Source organism: Pleurodeles waltl, chromosome 3_1 (genome assembly GCF_031143425.1).
Source record: "Pleurodeles waltl isolate 20211129_DDA chromosome 3_1, aPleWal1.hap1.20221129, whole genome shotgun sequence".
Taxonomy (NCBI): Eukaryota; Metazoa; Chordata; class Amphibia; order Caudata; family Salamandridae; genus Pleurodeles; species Pleurodeles waltl.
In genome coordinates, this window is record NC_090440.1 from 1,989,011,381 (window position 1) to 1,989,027,040 (window position 15,660).

Consider the following 15,660-nt stretch of genomic DNA (forward strand, 5'->3'; position numbering starts at 1 on the left):
TCCAATATCGACTGGAGGTACCATGGTCTCCAGAAGAGTCCAAATTGCACATAAACTGTTTAGAGATGCTTAAAACCTTTACCTCAGCTAGCGAAAAGCCTTTGGGAATTGTGTCTATCCCACAATTTTTCTCTCCAAGTGGAGTACCTCCCAGGTTCCCAGAATTCTATAGCAGACTAGCACTCCCGTCATCTCAAAGATTCCAGCGATCGGAAACTCCATCCCTCCATTTTCCATCTCCTCTCCAACAAATGGGGTCCGTTCCACACGGAACTCTTTGTTTCTCACCTCAACTCACATTTGCCACATTTCTTCAGCTGGTGCCCAGATCCTTTGGCCGTAGCAACAGATGCGTTACTACAAGATTGGTCTCAGACAACCAACTATGCCTTCCCCCCTGTAATCCTAATCAACAGGGTGTTAGCCCAAGTCAGATGCCAAAAGGTAACCTTGATTATAGTGACCCCGTTTTGGCAGTCTCAGGTTTGGTTTCCTCCTCTCCTTGAGCTCTCAACAGACTTTCCAGTTCTCCTCCCTTCTTTCCCTTACCTCCTTCTCGATCCAGCAAGCTTCCCTCACAATCTAATTCTATCCAATTCCCTAATGCTCTCATCTTGGAAGGTCTCAGGCCTTCCCAACAAACCTCTCTTATTTTGTCAGAAGCTTCAGAATTCATTAACAACGCCTGAGCTCCGGGAATGTGAAAAGCCTATAAATCAGATTGGTTTCTATGGACAAGCTGGTGTGTGGGAAAATGCATCAATTCCTTTTCAACAAATATAAACCAAATCATTAATTTCTTGGCCGCACAAGCCAGTTCAGGTAAGTTTTATAGGACGGTCAATCTCTATAGATCACCTATTTCCATGCACCATCACTATATCAACGGCACACTTTCCAAACCCCCTACCTCCAAATATACACATTTGTGGGATGTATCTGAGAGAGCGTATTTTGATATTACATATTATAGACGTGAAATGCTTATGATTAACAATGCTGCATTAAATAAAATATTCATTGAAACATATTCATTAACGTAAAGGATTTTCATATGTGTAAACTAATGTCAACTGTAAGAAGTAATCGTTCATAGATTGCCAAAGCTGTGCATATTAAAACGCATAAGACTGCATTCATTAGAACTCGTATATCTTAAGTTAGCGTGAGTCAAGCAAAGCTGTGTAGCTCTCATATTAAAGCGTATTTTTCTGTCTCTTCAGTGTACTGACTTGCAAAAGACCATGACCCAGCGATTGTTCTTTTCTTCATTAGTTTGCAACATCACCCGATTCTCCCATCCGCATGTTAGTAGCCTCTAGCATAACAGTTATATACTTTGAAACATTAATGGACACTTCCAAGGACGATGAAGCGAGAAGAAGAGAACTTTTGACCTGATACGTGCAAAGACGATGAAGTAATCCCGGATGAGCCACCTACGAAAATACGTCAATTATGAAGACCAATTAGAAAATAAGGATTTATAAAAAATGACAAAATGCATTACTTAATTTATAATTTGATAGGTTACCAATGGTGGGGTGTATTGACTGACCAATAGAATTTTGGGGGAATGAATCACGAAAAAGGGATAAAAACCCATGACACAGGAGACAAACGACATTAGGTAGGGAATGATATCGATTGCATCCCGAAACTCTGTCACTCTATTTTGTGACTTGAGACTTAGACAAAACCATCCTTGCCCATATACTGCCCCTTACACTTTTCTCCTTATGAGTAGAGTGTCTTTGCCTTTAACTTAGATAGACTGACGGCGATCTAACTGATGTCCTGAAGACGAAGACTGATCCTGTATGCTGACCTATCTTGAGGAGGGTAATAACAAATGTTGCTAATGAAATCTACTTACTTGCTTTTCTTTCTAGGTACCAACTGCTGTATGTTTTTTGATTAGAGACCTTAGTTAGATGTTTTCCAAATTGGTGTTCAAAATTGTTTTGCATGAAGCCCAACATGCTAATGCTAATTAGAGGTTAGACGAGGTATTCATTCTGACTGACAAACTGACGTGACTGACGTGATGCTATGCTGAACTAGTATCTTTAGAAAGTTCGATGTATTACGATTTTCTTATATCCATCTGATTGTCTATGCTACTGATCTTTGCATTATTGAAAGCTTATTATGGTTGTCATCTTGTGACTGTGCTTATATGCTTCCTGGCTTTGAGATTGATGCATTTGCTATTAGATTGTAATCAATAGGGAATAAAACTCATAAAACTTCATTAAGGTGTGTTTATTCATGACTGAAAGGTCATGGTTGCGCCGAATGTTTATTAATGTCTAAAGTAAGATATATTTTGGTGTTAAATGTTGACAATGTTATTGACATATTGATTGATATTTTGATCAGTTATCTCGTCCTACGGTGTCTCACCACTGGGCCCAAAGATTAATCGGCCTAAAACGAGTCCTGATGTGTATAAATTAACATAGACGGACGCGTTAGCATATCTATAGTGCTGAACTTTTTTATTTCATGGCCTGATAACGTAGACCTTTCCTTAAAAATGCTTTCAGCAAAGTTAACTGTGCTTTTGTGTCTTATTTATATTAAGCGTGTGTCTGATGTCAAATCTTTGGACGTTTACTCTCGCCAGTTTACTGCTACAGGAGTGTTATTTCATATCCGCAAACGTACAAAAACTAATCTACATACAGTGTATTATCCTTTCTTTCCTACTCAGCCAAAACTTTGTGTAGGCCTGTGTTTAAAAGAATATGAGAAGCGTACGCTTAACCTCAGAATGTCCTCCAATTATCAACTACTCATTTCTTTCTGCAAGCCCCATAAACCAGTATCCTCAGCTACACTTGCTCGTTGTGTTAAATGGGTAATGACCCTCATGGGATTGACACTTCCATTTTTGGAGCCCATTCCTCTAGGGGTGCCATGGCATCTAAAGCCTTTCCAATAGGCTCCTCCCTTGAGCACATTCTGAGGTCGGCTGACTGGTCTAATGACAATGTTTTCAGAACTTTTTACTGTAAACCTATTCAAACCGCAGCTTCGTTAGTAGTTGATATGTTTTAAACTAGCATAATAGAAGCCTCTGGTCTTGACATAAAATGTAGATTTTCCTTCAGAAATTACTAGGAAAATCTACATTTTTGAGGCAAGTAGTTGACAGGTATGGACTCAATTTGGCATCTATGCTTGTTGTCAGTCTTGGACATAAAATACAAATGCACTGAATTTTAGAAGATGCAACCTTCTTTCATTTAATTTATCTAGTTACAATAAACGTGCTCCCCCAAATTGGGAAAGTGACTTGTCAGTGACACTCCAAAGGAACAGGGCGTGAACAAAGATTACGACTGGGACTAGTATAATAACGGAGCAATGAGGAATCTACTGAATGTCAAATGCTACATAACACATCAAAAGTAGCGCAAGGAACGCCGGTAAAAACATTAATAAAACAGCATTCTCATATGCTAATAATATCGGTTAACAATCATAAGGAAATTAATACTAAAACGACTACTGATAAAATAAAACATTTACACGCGAAACTAATAATTACAAAGGATAGCCTACGAATAGAAACGCTGTCCAAATAACATAGAATCAGTTCCCTTTTTGGCAGGCAGATACGAACAAGATCTAGAATAATAATGAATAAAATACCGACGTATTACCGGGTCCCCTAGATAACAAATATTTAAAATGATATAAAATCTAGAAAATAGATTACAATGTACCGTCTGCGTGTTTTCCCAAGATGGCGGCCGTGTTTACACAAAGGGACTACGTTAGTGGTTCTGTTCTGTGTTTACTGTCTTTCTTTTATTTCCAGTGCTTCGGCGGTGCGCTATTTACATACTGTTGCTTGGCGGGAGATGTAGGTGTGTCAGAGTTTTTCCGTCATTTACAGAGTCTGTGGGACCTTGTGATTTGTAGCCATGCAGAGAGACGTCGGTAGCTTCCCGCTTCCCCCAGCAGTTAAAGTGAAGCTTATCAGCGCCGGCTTCCAGAGTGCTCAAGACCTTCTTGATGTCAGCGCTTGCGAGCTCAGCAAAGGTACCATTAACAAATTATTTATTATTTTTTATATATACATTTTCTATATAATGCAGACATTATGCAGGGGTGTTATAGCACTGTACAATAGAAAGGAACAGCACATAAGGTCCATGATTATCGTTACATGGGGGTGAGGGTCTAACTAAGTTAGACAGTATGCAAGTGGCATCACGGTTCGTGACAGCGCATGTGGAATCACAGGAATGTCATCACACGAGGTGACATCAGATCTTGAGACCTTACAGGTATGTTTAGCAGATCTAGCATGAGTACATTTGAACACAATACAATGTTTTACAATTGGGATTTTGTGTTGGGGTTCTTCCCCAAAAAAGTAACACAACCCTGAAGCAAAATATGGGCCCCAACTTCTACACTTCTTGTTTAAAACCCCACCGCAAAGAAATTGGCAACAAGGAGAAACGGCTGTAAATCTGTTTTTAATTGTTTGCAAAGTCTGCATTTTGAACTGCAGAGATCTTTGTGTGCTTTCTAAATCTCAGGAAATAAGAATTATGGTAAGCCAACTCTGGAAGTTAACATACTTGCTGTAGAGATCTGTGTTTTTGTCTAGTCCCAGTTTTGAACCAGAGTAGCAGAGAAGGTTAATGTGTCTTCTGCAAAGCACATTACGTAACGGGCAGATGACAGATTTTTATTTTATGTAGATGGGTAAGTGAGTTCCTGCATATAACACAGAGATCGTTTTGTTATTTGCAATTCATAAATTGTGATTACTTCTGATAAGCACATTGAGCTATGAAGCACTTGTGGCTCCTACACCTGGTAATCATCACTGTCTTATGTAGTACATCCTGCACATTGATTTACACGTTCATATTATGTATTGTCAATGTGTATGTGTGATGTAAAGTGCTCTGACACAATGCACTTGGATGAGCAGCACTAAAACACTATAAAAGAAATAAAACAATATAGTAGTATTTAAATTGTTATTTGCGTAAATACTGTGAGAGACCAACACATTTTACATTTTTACAGTGTATGCGTCTTGTATACAAGGACTGAACAAAGTTAAAACCATGCCTCTTTTAAGTAATTAATCTGTGTGGCTTTTTTTCCCTACCATTACATTTGCATCTAGGTGTGAGGCTCCTGACAGCTCACAGCTAGGATACTAAAAGAAAAGGAGGCCTAACAGCATCCTAACTTTGGCCTTTGTTATGGGCACAGCTGAAATCTGATAACTCCCTTTCCTGCTTGCACGTTGCTGCTTGAAAGGAAAGCAAACAACGTGCAGGCGCTGCTGGATGTGTTGGAAAATTACACTGGGACAAGTTTAGCACATTTCTGTGGGGCCCAACTTCCTGGCAGGGTAGACTCGTCTACCCTGTGAAAATAGTGGTTAGACATTGTTTTTCCTGGTATACCCTCGACTTGTGCCCTGCCTGCATTGGACATAGGAATATTACATAAGCTGCATGATTATCGTTACGTTAGCAATAAGTATGGTACTAGTAATATAGTATTAGTAACAGCAGGCCTGGACTTAACACAGCAGGATTTCGACTGAAGTCGAATACGAAGGGCACAAGTTCTGAAAAACAGAAGTAGGGGGGACAAATTTAACCAAATTAGGCAGTATGCAAGTGATACAGTGGCACGTGACATTGCACATGGTATCATAGCAAGTGACATCACAACCCATGACCTCACAAGAAATGACATCAGATGTTAAGACTTCACACGTCTATCTTGAGTAATTTAAGCGCTTTACAAAATTAATCAAATTAAATTCTGTATTAGGGTTGTGCCAAAATAGTGACACAACCCCAGACGCAAAATCTGTGCCTCAACCTATACATTTATTTTTTAAAAACTCTTGTCACAAAGAAATTGGCAGCAAGGAGAAATGTGGCTGCACATCTGTTCTGCTCAATTGATTGTTAAATCTACATTTTAAGATTAAGGCAATTGCTGTATAGATATTTGAGTGCCCAGTAACTCTCTGGGAATAATAATGGTAAGATAACCCTGGAGTTTAATGCATTTGTCGGAGAGATCCATTTATTTTGTTAATCCCAGTTGTGAATCAAAGTAGCATAGAGGGTTAATGTATTTCCTGCTAAGCACATAACAAAGATTAATAAAAAAACAAGACTCTTATCTTGAACTAATCAAATACCATTTTCCTTCCCAGAGAGGCTGAACATTAGTCTCCTTAAAGACTGCTGAAGCAAGTTGGAAGGGCATCCATTAAAACTGGACGCACCCACTCTGAGTTTTGAAAGCCTTGTATTGTCCACAAACCTTGTGCAAACGAACCTGATTGTAAGCTGTAGAAATATCTAGTGTAGACTATCATTTAGGTTCTATGTTCAGCACCACCATCTTGTTTAGAGTGAAAACATATCAGTATGTTATTTAAGCAGATCGACACACAACCTTATTTTTCCATTGGCACAACTAATTATACTAAGTAGGAACAACCAGTTTGATACCTATATGGGCTCAATAATGTCCCCCTTGATGAGTATGTCCAGTTCCCATGAAACCTTTTGCAGCAAAGGGGATCTTCTGACCTTATGAATTTTTGAATGAAGAGCAAAAATATGTTCAAACTCCTTCAACTAACCGTTTTAAAAGAATTTCCCCATTGAACATTCTGGGATTTTTTTAACATTGCTTTGCCAATTGTTTCACCCTCATCCACAATGTGTACCTGCTCTAAACTGTTGGGATCCAGGATAATGGATAGGTTCCATTGGTTCATCCACCCCAGCACTCGGGGACTTTTCTTGCCACATACATTTTGCCAATAATTGTAAAAAACAGGATTATTATTTGGGGTTGTAGACCACCCACCGCAAGAAATAATAGCGTTGACTTGTCAGGGTAAATACTTACATCACTAAATTGAAATTCGCTCAAACCCCTGGTAGCTACAGCACAGAGCAATGAGGCTTAGCTGAAGGCAATGTGTAACATTTTTATGAAGGACCAAACAGCAGTACATTCAAAACACCCAAAAATAAAAAACAAAACACAAATTTCAATGCATAGAATGACAGCAAGAGAACAAAAATCCAATAAGTGGAACCAAAGAGCAATTTTTTTTTTTTTTTTTTTTTAAAGTTTTAAGCAAAAATAGTGCCCAAAAGCACTAAGTTCCAATAATTGCTTATGGAAGTGGAAGACCAGGAAATAGGTGCACTTTCAAGACAACCATAATGGAGTGTGGGTCGAATGCATAAAGCGGGTTTATCACAGTCAAAGATTTGTCTTCTGACTTAGGGATTGATTATGACCTTGGCGGATAGGATACTCCGTCACAAACGTGACTGATATCCCGCCCGCTGATTTGCAAGTTCCATAGCATTTAATGGAACTTGTAATACGGCAGAATTGATATCCATCAGGTTTGTGATGGAGTATCCCATCTGCCAAGGTCATAATCATGTCCTTTAGTCTTTTTTTTTATGGAGCTCAAAATCCTCCTGTGGGAAAAGCCTAAATATGCATCCGAGGAAGGTATATTGAAATCTAACACCTTTGCTGCAAGGTTCTCCTGATGGCTCCAGAAGTGTTGGAAGTGCAAACATTTTCTAAGTTCCAACTTTTCATGTTTTTGGAGCAGCTCGCTTTACTAATGACCAAGCTGAAACACTCATGCACTGACAAAAGTATCTGGAATGCGCTTCTTGGTCCAAAGAAGACATTTATTATTTCACCAGGCAAGGTTCCTAAAAGGAGATTAGCATGCTGAAAGCACACGTTCAAAAATGGCCACAGCAATGAAATGAAAGAATGTACAAATGATTTTTCACTGCAGTATAGACAGCAAATATATGTATTTATATGATAATGCAAAGCAAATAATGAAATAAAAAATATGCATCACCATGAGAAAAGGACATCACTGCTTCATCTCCCTACTATTCAGCATCAGATCGCCAGATCCCAGAATCGTTTGATTAGAGAGAGATCAATTATTCTCACAGGAAGGATGGCACACTCCAGCGTCCTGGATGTGCCTGAGATCTGCAAACATTCTGTGTGCCCAGTCCTTCTGGTCTCAGCCTCTTATACTTTGAACAAACAAGAAAGGAAAAGTCTAGAACTTCCCTTTCCCTGCGGAAGTTTATTTATTAAAAAAATGCTGATTGCTTTCGGCCTGCTTTGAAAATAACACGTCAGGATGTGGCCACAATCCCAAAGTGCCAATTCAAAACAAGTCAGTTCCCTGCTGTCTGAGTACATTCTTATCGGCCTACTCCCTTGGTGGGGAAAAAAAACATGAAGAATAAAAACGTGTGCACATTGTACAATGTGGAAAACTACTTGCAGCTTTTAACATGGCAGTGACTAATGCTAAGATAAAGTCAATAGGCAAAATGAAGCTGGCGGTAACGAATGTGACAGTGTAGTGCCAGGCTAAGTGCAATCTGAGGATTGTGCCTTGGGGTGCCATATCAATGGTTGGCACCAGCTAGTGGGTTGTGGGGACTCCTGGCTCCTCCCTAGCCAATGTGGTAAACGTTCCCAGGGACAAGTATACCACTTTTTGCAGCAGTTCCTGTTTGAATTCACTGCAGCCAACTCTACAGTGCATCTTACTCCTAAAATTCAAGATGGGGAAACCCTTTCTTCCTTGTACAAAGCCTGTGTGCCCACTCATGGCAATGTGCAGTCCCTTCTGTGGTCACCTCATAACTGGTTCTAAGGATAGCTGCCCTCTCACTAGACGTGGTGACAGACTGGCTAGGGGGGCAAAGGATTGCTTTCTCTAGGTCAGGCACCTTCACAAGTTCCTGGGTCTACCTCAGCTGTCCTTCGTGGGCTGAGAGAAATCAAAAGCCCCACACCCATTCCATCCTCTCACCAGGTCTAAGCCATTTTCCTGCTCTTGGAGCATTTTTCACACCTTATTAAAGTCAAGCACTTGATGGACAGCTGCTGGCAGGCAGGCTAATGCAAATTAGCCTTCCGGAGCTTCATGCAGGGAAAAGGTACCTTTCTAAAAATGACTTTTCTTACATATTTAATAAAAATCTAACTTCATAAATGAATTGGACTTTTAACGACTATAAAGCAGTCTTTGACTATTTTAGAAATTTCCTGTCAAACGTTACTGATTGAAATTTATAATCTGAACTTTTTCTGGGATCCAGCCACAGTCCTGCCTGCCAGTGAATATAGCCTTTAGGGACTAGTCACTGGAGGAACATGCTAACTTTAAATTGGCACACGTTTCACTCTTAAAATCAGGTACCCTACCTTGTGGGTGGCATGGTGTACTCAGGCATTACATGATTAATATCTAAAAGCAGGAATCCCTTAAACTATTTCTGATAAAGCTAGGGTTCTCACCTGGCAAAATGGGTTAGTTTGATAGGCTAAACAGCAGATTTATAGGCAGCTGCAGTCAGGCTACACATGGTAGGCCTGAAGTCATGTTTTACAGGCCAACCTTGTGGGGGACACCGTAGGTGCTGCAGTCCACAGGTGCCATTTAAGTTCCAGGCACTGGGGTGTTTCCTGCACCATATACTATGTAATAACAGGCAAGTTAAGTATGTCAGTTGGGGTAAACCAAGTTAACCATGTTTACAAGGGGAGCACATGTAAAAACAAGGTGATGGATGGAATGCTTGAATTAATCTCAGCCACTGGCAAACGCTCGGCTGCATCTCAGTCCATCGTGTTTTTGTACACTATGCCACCTCAGTTTGGATCCAGGTATATGCAAATCAGTTGACCCTGCTTCTTATGGGAACAGTGCAGCCCGGACTGCCAGGCCAGGTCCTCCCTGAACCGGAGGAGCACATTCACTTACCCCTGTTTATCAGAGATGACATGCACAGAGTTTAAAAACAGGGTCAAGAGAAAGGCGAAAAATCTGTGGTGCCATGGAGAAAAGGCAGATTTGATACAATAGTGTTTCTGTTCTATTCCATTAAACTCCAACATTATCACTGTCAACAGGTCTGTGGGTTCACAGCTGCAGCCTTAAGGCTTGATATCTGATTCTAGCAACTTGTTATCAAGTTCTTATTTTCACACCTCTTCACAGATGATCATGAAAGGGGAATGTGAATATGCAACTTTGTACATGTGTGCCTACTCCTCTCAAGGTCTTGAAACATGTAAGCTTGTTTTTTTCAGTTATTACCTTGAAAATGTTCAAAATAATGGTATTTGACAATCAGGATGTTTTAGTTACCTATCCCACTTCTATCACCTACTTTGTCATCGCTAATTGACTATTAGTTAGAATCATCAGTGTATTTCACGTTGCCTTTCTGATATTTCTTTCTGCATACTTTGGAAAATGCCCTACAGTGCCACATACATTACACGTTTGCCTGAATGCTAGGTGTAGGAAAGTACCATCTTTCTTGGCATGTTACCCCCAATTTTCCATGTATGTCAGTATGTTTTTGCCTGTCTCACTGGGATCCTGCTAGCCAGGACCCCAGTGCTCATAGTTTGTGGCCTGAATGTGTATACCTGTGTAGTGCCTATCTGTGTCACTGAAGCTCTGCTAATCAGAACCTCAGTGCTCATGCTCTCTCTGCCTTTTAAATTTGTCACTATAGGCTAGTGACCACTTTTACCGATTTCAATTGGCATACTCGAACACCCTTATAATTCCCTAGTATATAGTACCTAGGTACCCAGGGTATTGGGGTTCCAGGAGATCCCTATGGGCTGCAGCATTTTTTTTCTCCACCCATAGGGAGCTCAGACAAACCTTACACAGGGCTGCCAATGCAGCCTGAGTGAAATAACGCACATGATATTTCACAGCCATTTTCACTGCACTTAAGTCACTTATAAGTCACCTATATGTCTAACCTTTACTTGCTGATGGTTAGGTGCAAAGTTACTAAGTGTGAGGGCACTCTTGCATTAGCAAAGGTGCCCCCACAGAGTTCAGGGCCATTTCCCCGGACTTTGTGAGTACGGGGACACCATTACACGTGTGCACTACATATAGATCAATACCTATATGTAGCTTCACTATGGTAACTCTGAATATGGCCAAGTAACAAGTCTAGGATCATGGAATTGTCCCCCCATGCCAAATCTGTTATTGGGGAGCCAATTCCATGCATCCGGGGGCTCCACTATGGACCCCCGATACTGCCAAACCAGCTCTCTGGGGTTTTCTCTGCAGTTACCGCTGCTGCCACCCCACAGACAGGGTTCTGCCCTCCTGGGGTTTGGGCAGCCCAGTCCCAGGAAGGCAGAACAAAGCATTTGCTTTGAGAGCAGGGTGTTACACCCTCTTTCTTTGGAAATAGGTGTTAAAGGCTGGGAAGGGGTAGCCTCTCCCAGCCTCTGGAAATGCTTTTAAGGGCACAGATGGTGCCCTCCTTGCATGAGCCAGTCTACACCGGTTTAGGGAACCCCCAGTCCCTGCTCTGGCGGGAAACTGGACAAAGGAAAGGGGAGTGACCACTCCCCTGTCCATCACCACCACAGGGGTGGTGCCCAGAGCTCCTCCAGTGTGTCTCAGACCTCTGCCATCTTGTTTCCAGAGGTGTGAGGGCACTCTGGAGGCCTCTGAGTGGACAGTGCCAGCAGGTGACGTCAGAGACCCCTCCTGATAGGTGCGTACCTGGCTAGGTGGCCAATCCTCCTCTGAGGGCTATTTAAGGTCTCTCCAGTGGGCTTTTCCTCAGATAACGACTTGCAAGAATCCAGCAGGACTCGTCTGCACTTCTCTCTTCGACTTCTGCCAAGGATCGACCGCTTACTGCTCCAGGACGCCTGCAAAACTGCAACAAAGTAGCCAGAAGACTACCAGCGACATTGTAGCGCTTAATCCTGCCGGCTTTCTCTACTGTTTCCAGGTGGTGCATGCTCTGGGGGCTGCCTTCCTTCACCCTGCACTGGAAGCCACGAAGAAATCTCCTGTGGGTCATCGGAATCTTCCCCTGCTTCAGCAGGCACCAAACTTAAGCTTCACTGGTACTCTGGGTCCCCTCTCATCCTGACGAGCGTGGCCCCTGGAACACAGGTGGTGGACCCAAGCGACCCAGACTGTCCAGTGGTCCTACTGTCCAAATTTGGAGGAGGTAAGTCCTTGCCTCCCCTCCCAGACAGTAATCCTGAGCACCGCGTGATCTGCAGCCACAATGTGCTTCTGTGCACATTTCCAAGAAATCCTACATGCACAGCCGAGCCTCGGTCCCCAGCACTCTGTCCTGCGGTACTCAGCTCCCTGAGTTGATCTCCGGTGTCGTGGGACCTCTCTGCAGTGTTGAGACGACCGCCGTGTTCAGACTTCTTGAGCCCGTGTTCAAGGACTTCTGCGGGTGCTTCCTTCTAGTCCGAGGGCTCCCTACGTTGCTGAGGACCCCCTCTGTTTCCTCTCCCAAGTGGCGACATCCTGGTCCTTCCTGGGCCCGGGCAGCACCCTTTTTCTCCAACTGTGACTCTTGCAGCTAGCAGAGCTTATTTGCAGTATTTTGCCAAGGAAACGACTCTGCATCCTCCAGCACGCCGTGGGACATCTTCTGCACGAAGAAGAACCTCCTACCCTCCTTTCGTTGTTGTAAAACCTGCAGCTTCTTCCAACCGGAGGCAGCCATTTTGCACCTTCATCTGCGGTTTAGTGGGCTCCTGGGCCCCCCCCCCCCCCGGACACTTTAGCGACTCTTGGACTTAGTCCCCTTCCTTTGCAGGTCTTCAGGTCCAGGAATCCGTCTTCAGTGCTTTGCAGTCTGTTGTGGTCCTTACAAAATCCTTTATCATGACTTTAGTGTGTTTCTGGGGAAATAGTAGTACTCCCACTTTCCAGGGTCTTGGGGTGGGGTATCCTTTACACCCTTAGTGTTTTCTTACCCTCCCAGCGTCCCTCTATACACTACACTAGCCTAGTAGTCCATTTGTGGTTTGCATTCCACTTTCTTAGTATATGGGTTGTATTGCCCCTAGGCCTGTTGCATCCTATTGTATTCTACAGTGTTTGCACTACTTTCTGACTGTTTTACTTATCTGATTTGTTTTGTTGTGTAAATTTTGTGTATGTTAATGACCTAAGGGAGTATATCCTCTGAGATATTTTTTGGGCACATTGTCACTAAAATAAAGTACCTTTTATTTTTAGTAACTATGAGTATTGTCTTTCTTATGATATAGTACCTATATGATATAAGTGGTATTGCATGAGCTTTGCATGTCTCCTAGTTCAGCCTTGGCTGCTCTGCTATAGCTACCTCTATCCGCCTAAGCTGCTAGAACACTACTACACTCTACTAATAAGGGATAACTGGACCTGGCACAAGGCGTAAGTACCACTGGTACCCACTATAAGCCAGGCCAGCCTCCTACACTGGGCAAGATGTTTTCTATGCTAAACATCTACTGCCATCACATGTGTAACAACAAATTTCCTCATTGGGTTTCATTCTGCCTAGAGTATCATATCTCTGCTTATTACCCTTAAAATGGATCTGATCCCCAGTATTTACCTTTTCCAGCAATTCTTCTTCTAGCCTATTGGAATAACTCTTGACTGCCTTTATGTACAGCCCGAAGATTTCTACTTTATGAAGAATAGGAACATCCTTCATTTCCAAACCCATAACCTTTCTTAAATGGCTAGATTGCTCGCATACATAACAACCTGCTTCCTTAGAGAACTCTTAATTTATTACCCCAAATTTACAGTCGTTGATGAGTCCCTTAAGTGTCACACAGCCATCCACAATTTCATCCTTGCCTTGTGTCCTGTTAAATAAAATGTTATGTCAGTGCAGTCTTTAGACGCAAAATATATCTTAATCATTAAAACATTTCTGTCCCCTACCACACCCTTATTAAGCATTTGATTAGAAAACCTTAAACTTTCCGTACCTAAACAGTGTGTAATGATATTTTCTTTTTCCTTTTTGGTGTCGCTGTCATTTTCATCTATGGTTGATAAGTAATAAAGAAAATATTCCTACTACACTAGTCAACTCAATGAAGATTCTTTTTGTGACCGAAAAAATCATTAGGGCAGATAGATCGTCAGGGCTTTTACAACCATTCAGTGGTGTGGTATGAGTTCTACTAAGAACAATTTGTTCTTAGTCCAGTCTTCACCACACCTAAAACCTTCTCCAGTGTGATAAAGCTAATGATGCATTCCTGTGGAAAAGAAATTTTTCAGTAGTACACAAGGTCCCTCCCCTTTTTACCTTAATTAAATCAGCTATTGCAGTGTTTAAACAGGTCACTTTCAGCTTCACTTGTTCTAGTTTGGCTAGTGGTTGTCCATGGGCCGCGCTTTCCATGGCAGTCACCGTCTCAGTATTTTTAGGTCTTGGCTACAGACCGCTTTATTTGTTTGTCGAAGATCTTTTGTTTCTAATGTAATACATTACATAAATGTAGTAGGCTTTGTGTCAGTACCTTCCTCTTGATTAGATAGCTTTCTTGTCAAATTTTTCCTGCTTATATGATGCTAAAAAGAGGTATATACGCAAATGAATAATGATAATTTTAAACGTTATTATTCCATACTAGTTCTTGGTCCTGTCTGAACAGCAAACCGTGATGGCAACCCTAGTACTAACAATAGACACACAATTGGAGAGAAAGAGGTAATGAACCTAAGCATACCCTCCCTACAAAATTTAAACCTAGTGCCAAGAGTCTGCGTGTTGTGTGAGGCCAGCCTTCTCTTTTTAGTCTACACCGCGCTGCATTCTGGGACTTATATTTTTTTTTTTAAGATTGGCATTACAGACTCAAAAATTGTAGGAAGCAAATTGCTGTAAATAACAAGTGAAGACTTCACTAGCTCCAAGAACATAAATACTTTGAAGGCAGCAGCAGTGCAACATTCACTCATATACAGATAGTTACCCTCAGAAGACACAGTTACATACATAGGTGAACTAGATTAGAGTACCTATTGAAGTGCATGCCAAATTCAAGGCAAAAACCTTTACATTTAAATAAATTGTTAGATTAGACCTGTCATTGGGTTTTAGTAGTGGATGTGTTTCTGCTTTGCTCCAATATGGTGCCAGTTGCTGGCAGCTAATTAAAGGCCACCCTTGGTTACAGCACATGCTTTTTTTTTTATCCTACACCATTTTACATTCCTCATTTTACAGGAATTGAAAATGGATAATTATCATGACATAGCAACTGAGAAACCAAGAGGAATGTTGGTTGGGGGGGGGAGGGTGGAAGGTAGTTTATTTTATTGTTCCATATGGTAATTTATATGTTTATTTTTTTTTACCTTGGCTAAGGCCTAACACACATTTCTGGGTGGACTGGTTGCATTATTTATTTAGTGCTGCTTAACTGCAGGGTTGAGAAGTATTCCGATTTTCATTTCTTTCCCGGGCACCCTTTGGAAATCATGGTTTATGGTGTATTGTCTATGGACTGGCTTATGTTTGATATGCGTATTCAAGTGCGTTAAGTATGATGACATGGCAATGCATGATCCAATATTGATGTTGTACATAAGAATGGCTGTGTATTACCAGTAGAAGAAAAGGTTATGATACCAATTTACAGCGTGCTAATGGTAAGCCATTAAATGTAGTACGTTTCTACATGCGACGGCCTTATGTATGTTGTGCCCATATTTGGAAATAACATCTACAATAGTGTTCCTAGTTCTAGTAC

General features: G+C 41.5%; 1 protein-coding gene across 1 annotated transcript in view; it reads left to right on the top strand.

The window, feature by feature from the left end:
* The first annotated feature begins 3,840 nt into the window (after window positions 1–3,840).
* RAD51C (RAD51 paralog C) overlaps window positions 3,841–15,660 on the top strand; it is a 417,313-nt gene continuing 405,493 nt past the window's right edge. The window contains exon 1 of the mRNA XM_069226398.1: window positions 3,841–4,053. Within this exon, the coding sequence (XP_069082499.1) occupies window positions 3,936–4,053 (118 nt within the window). The 5' untranslated portion in view covers window positions 3,841–3,935. The remainder of the gene's footprint in view (window positions 4,054–15,660) is intronic.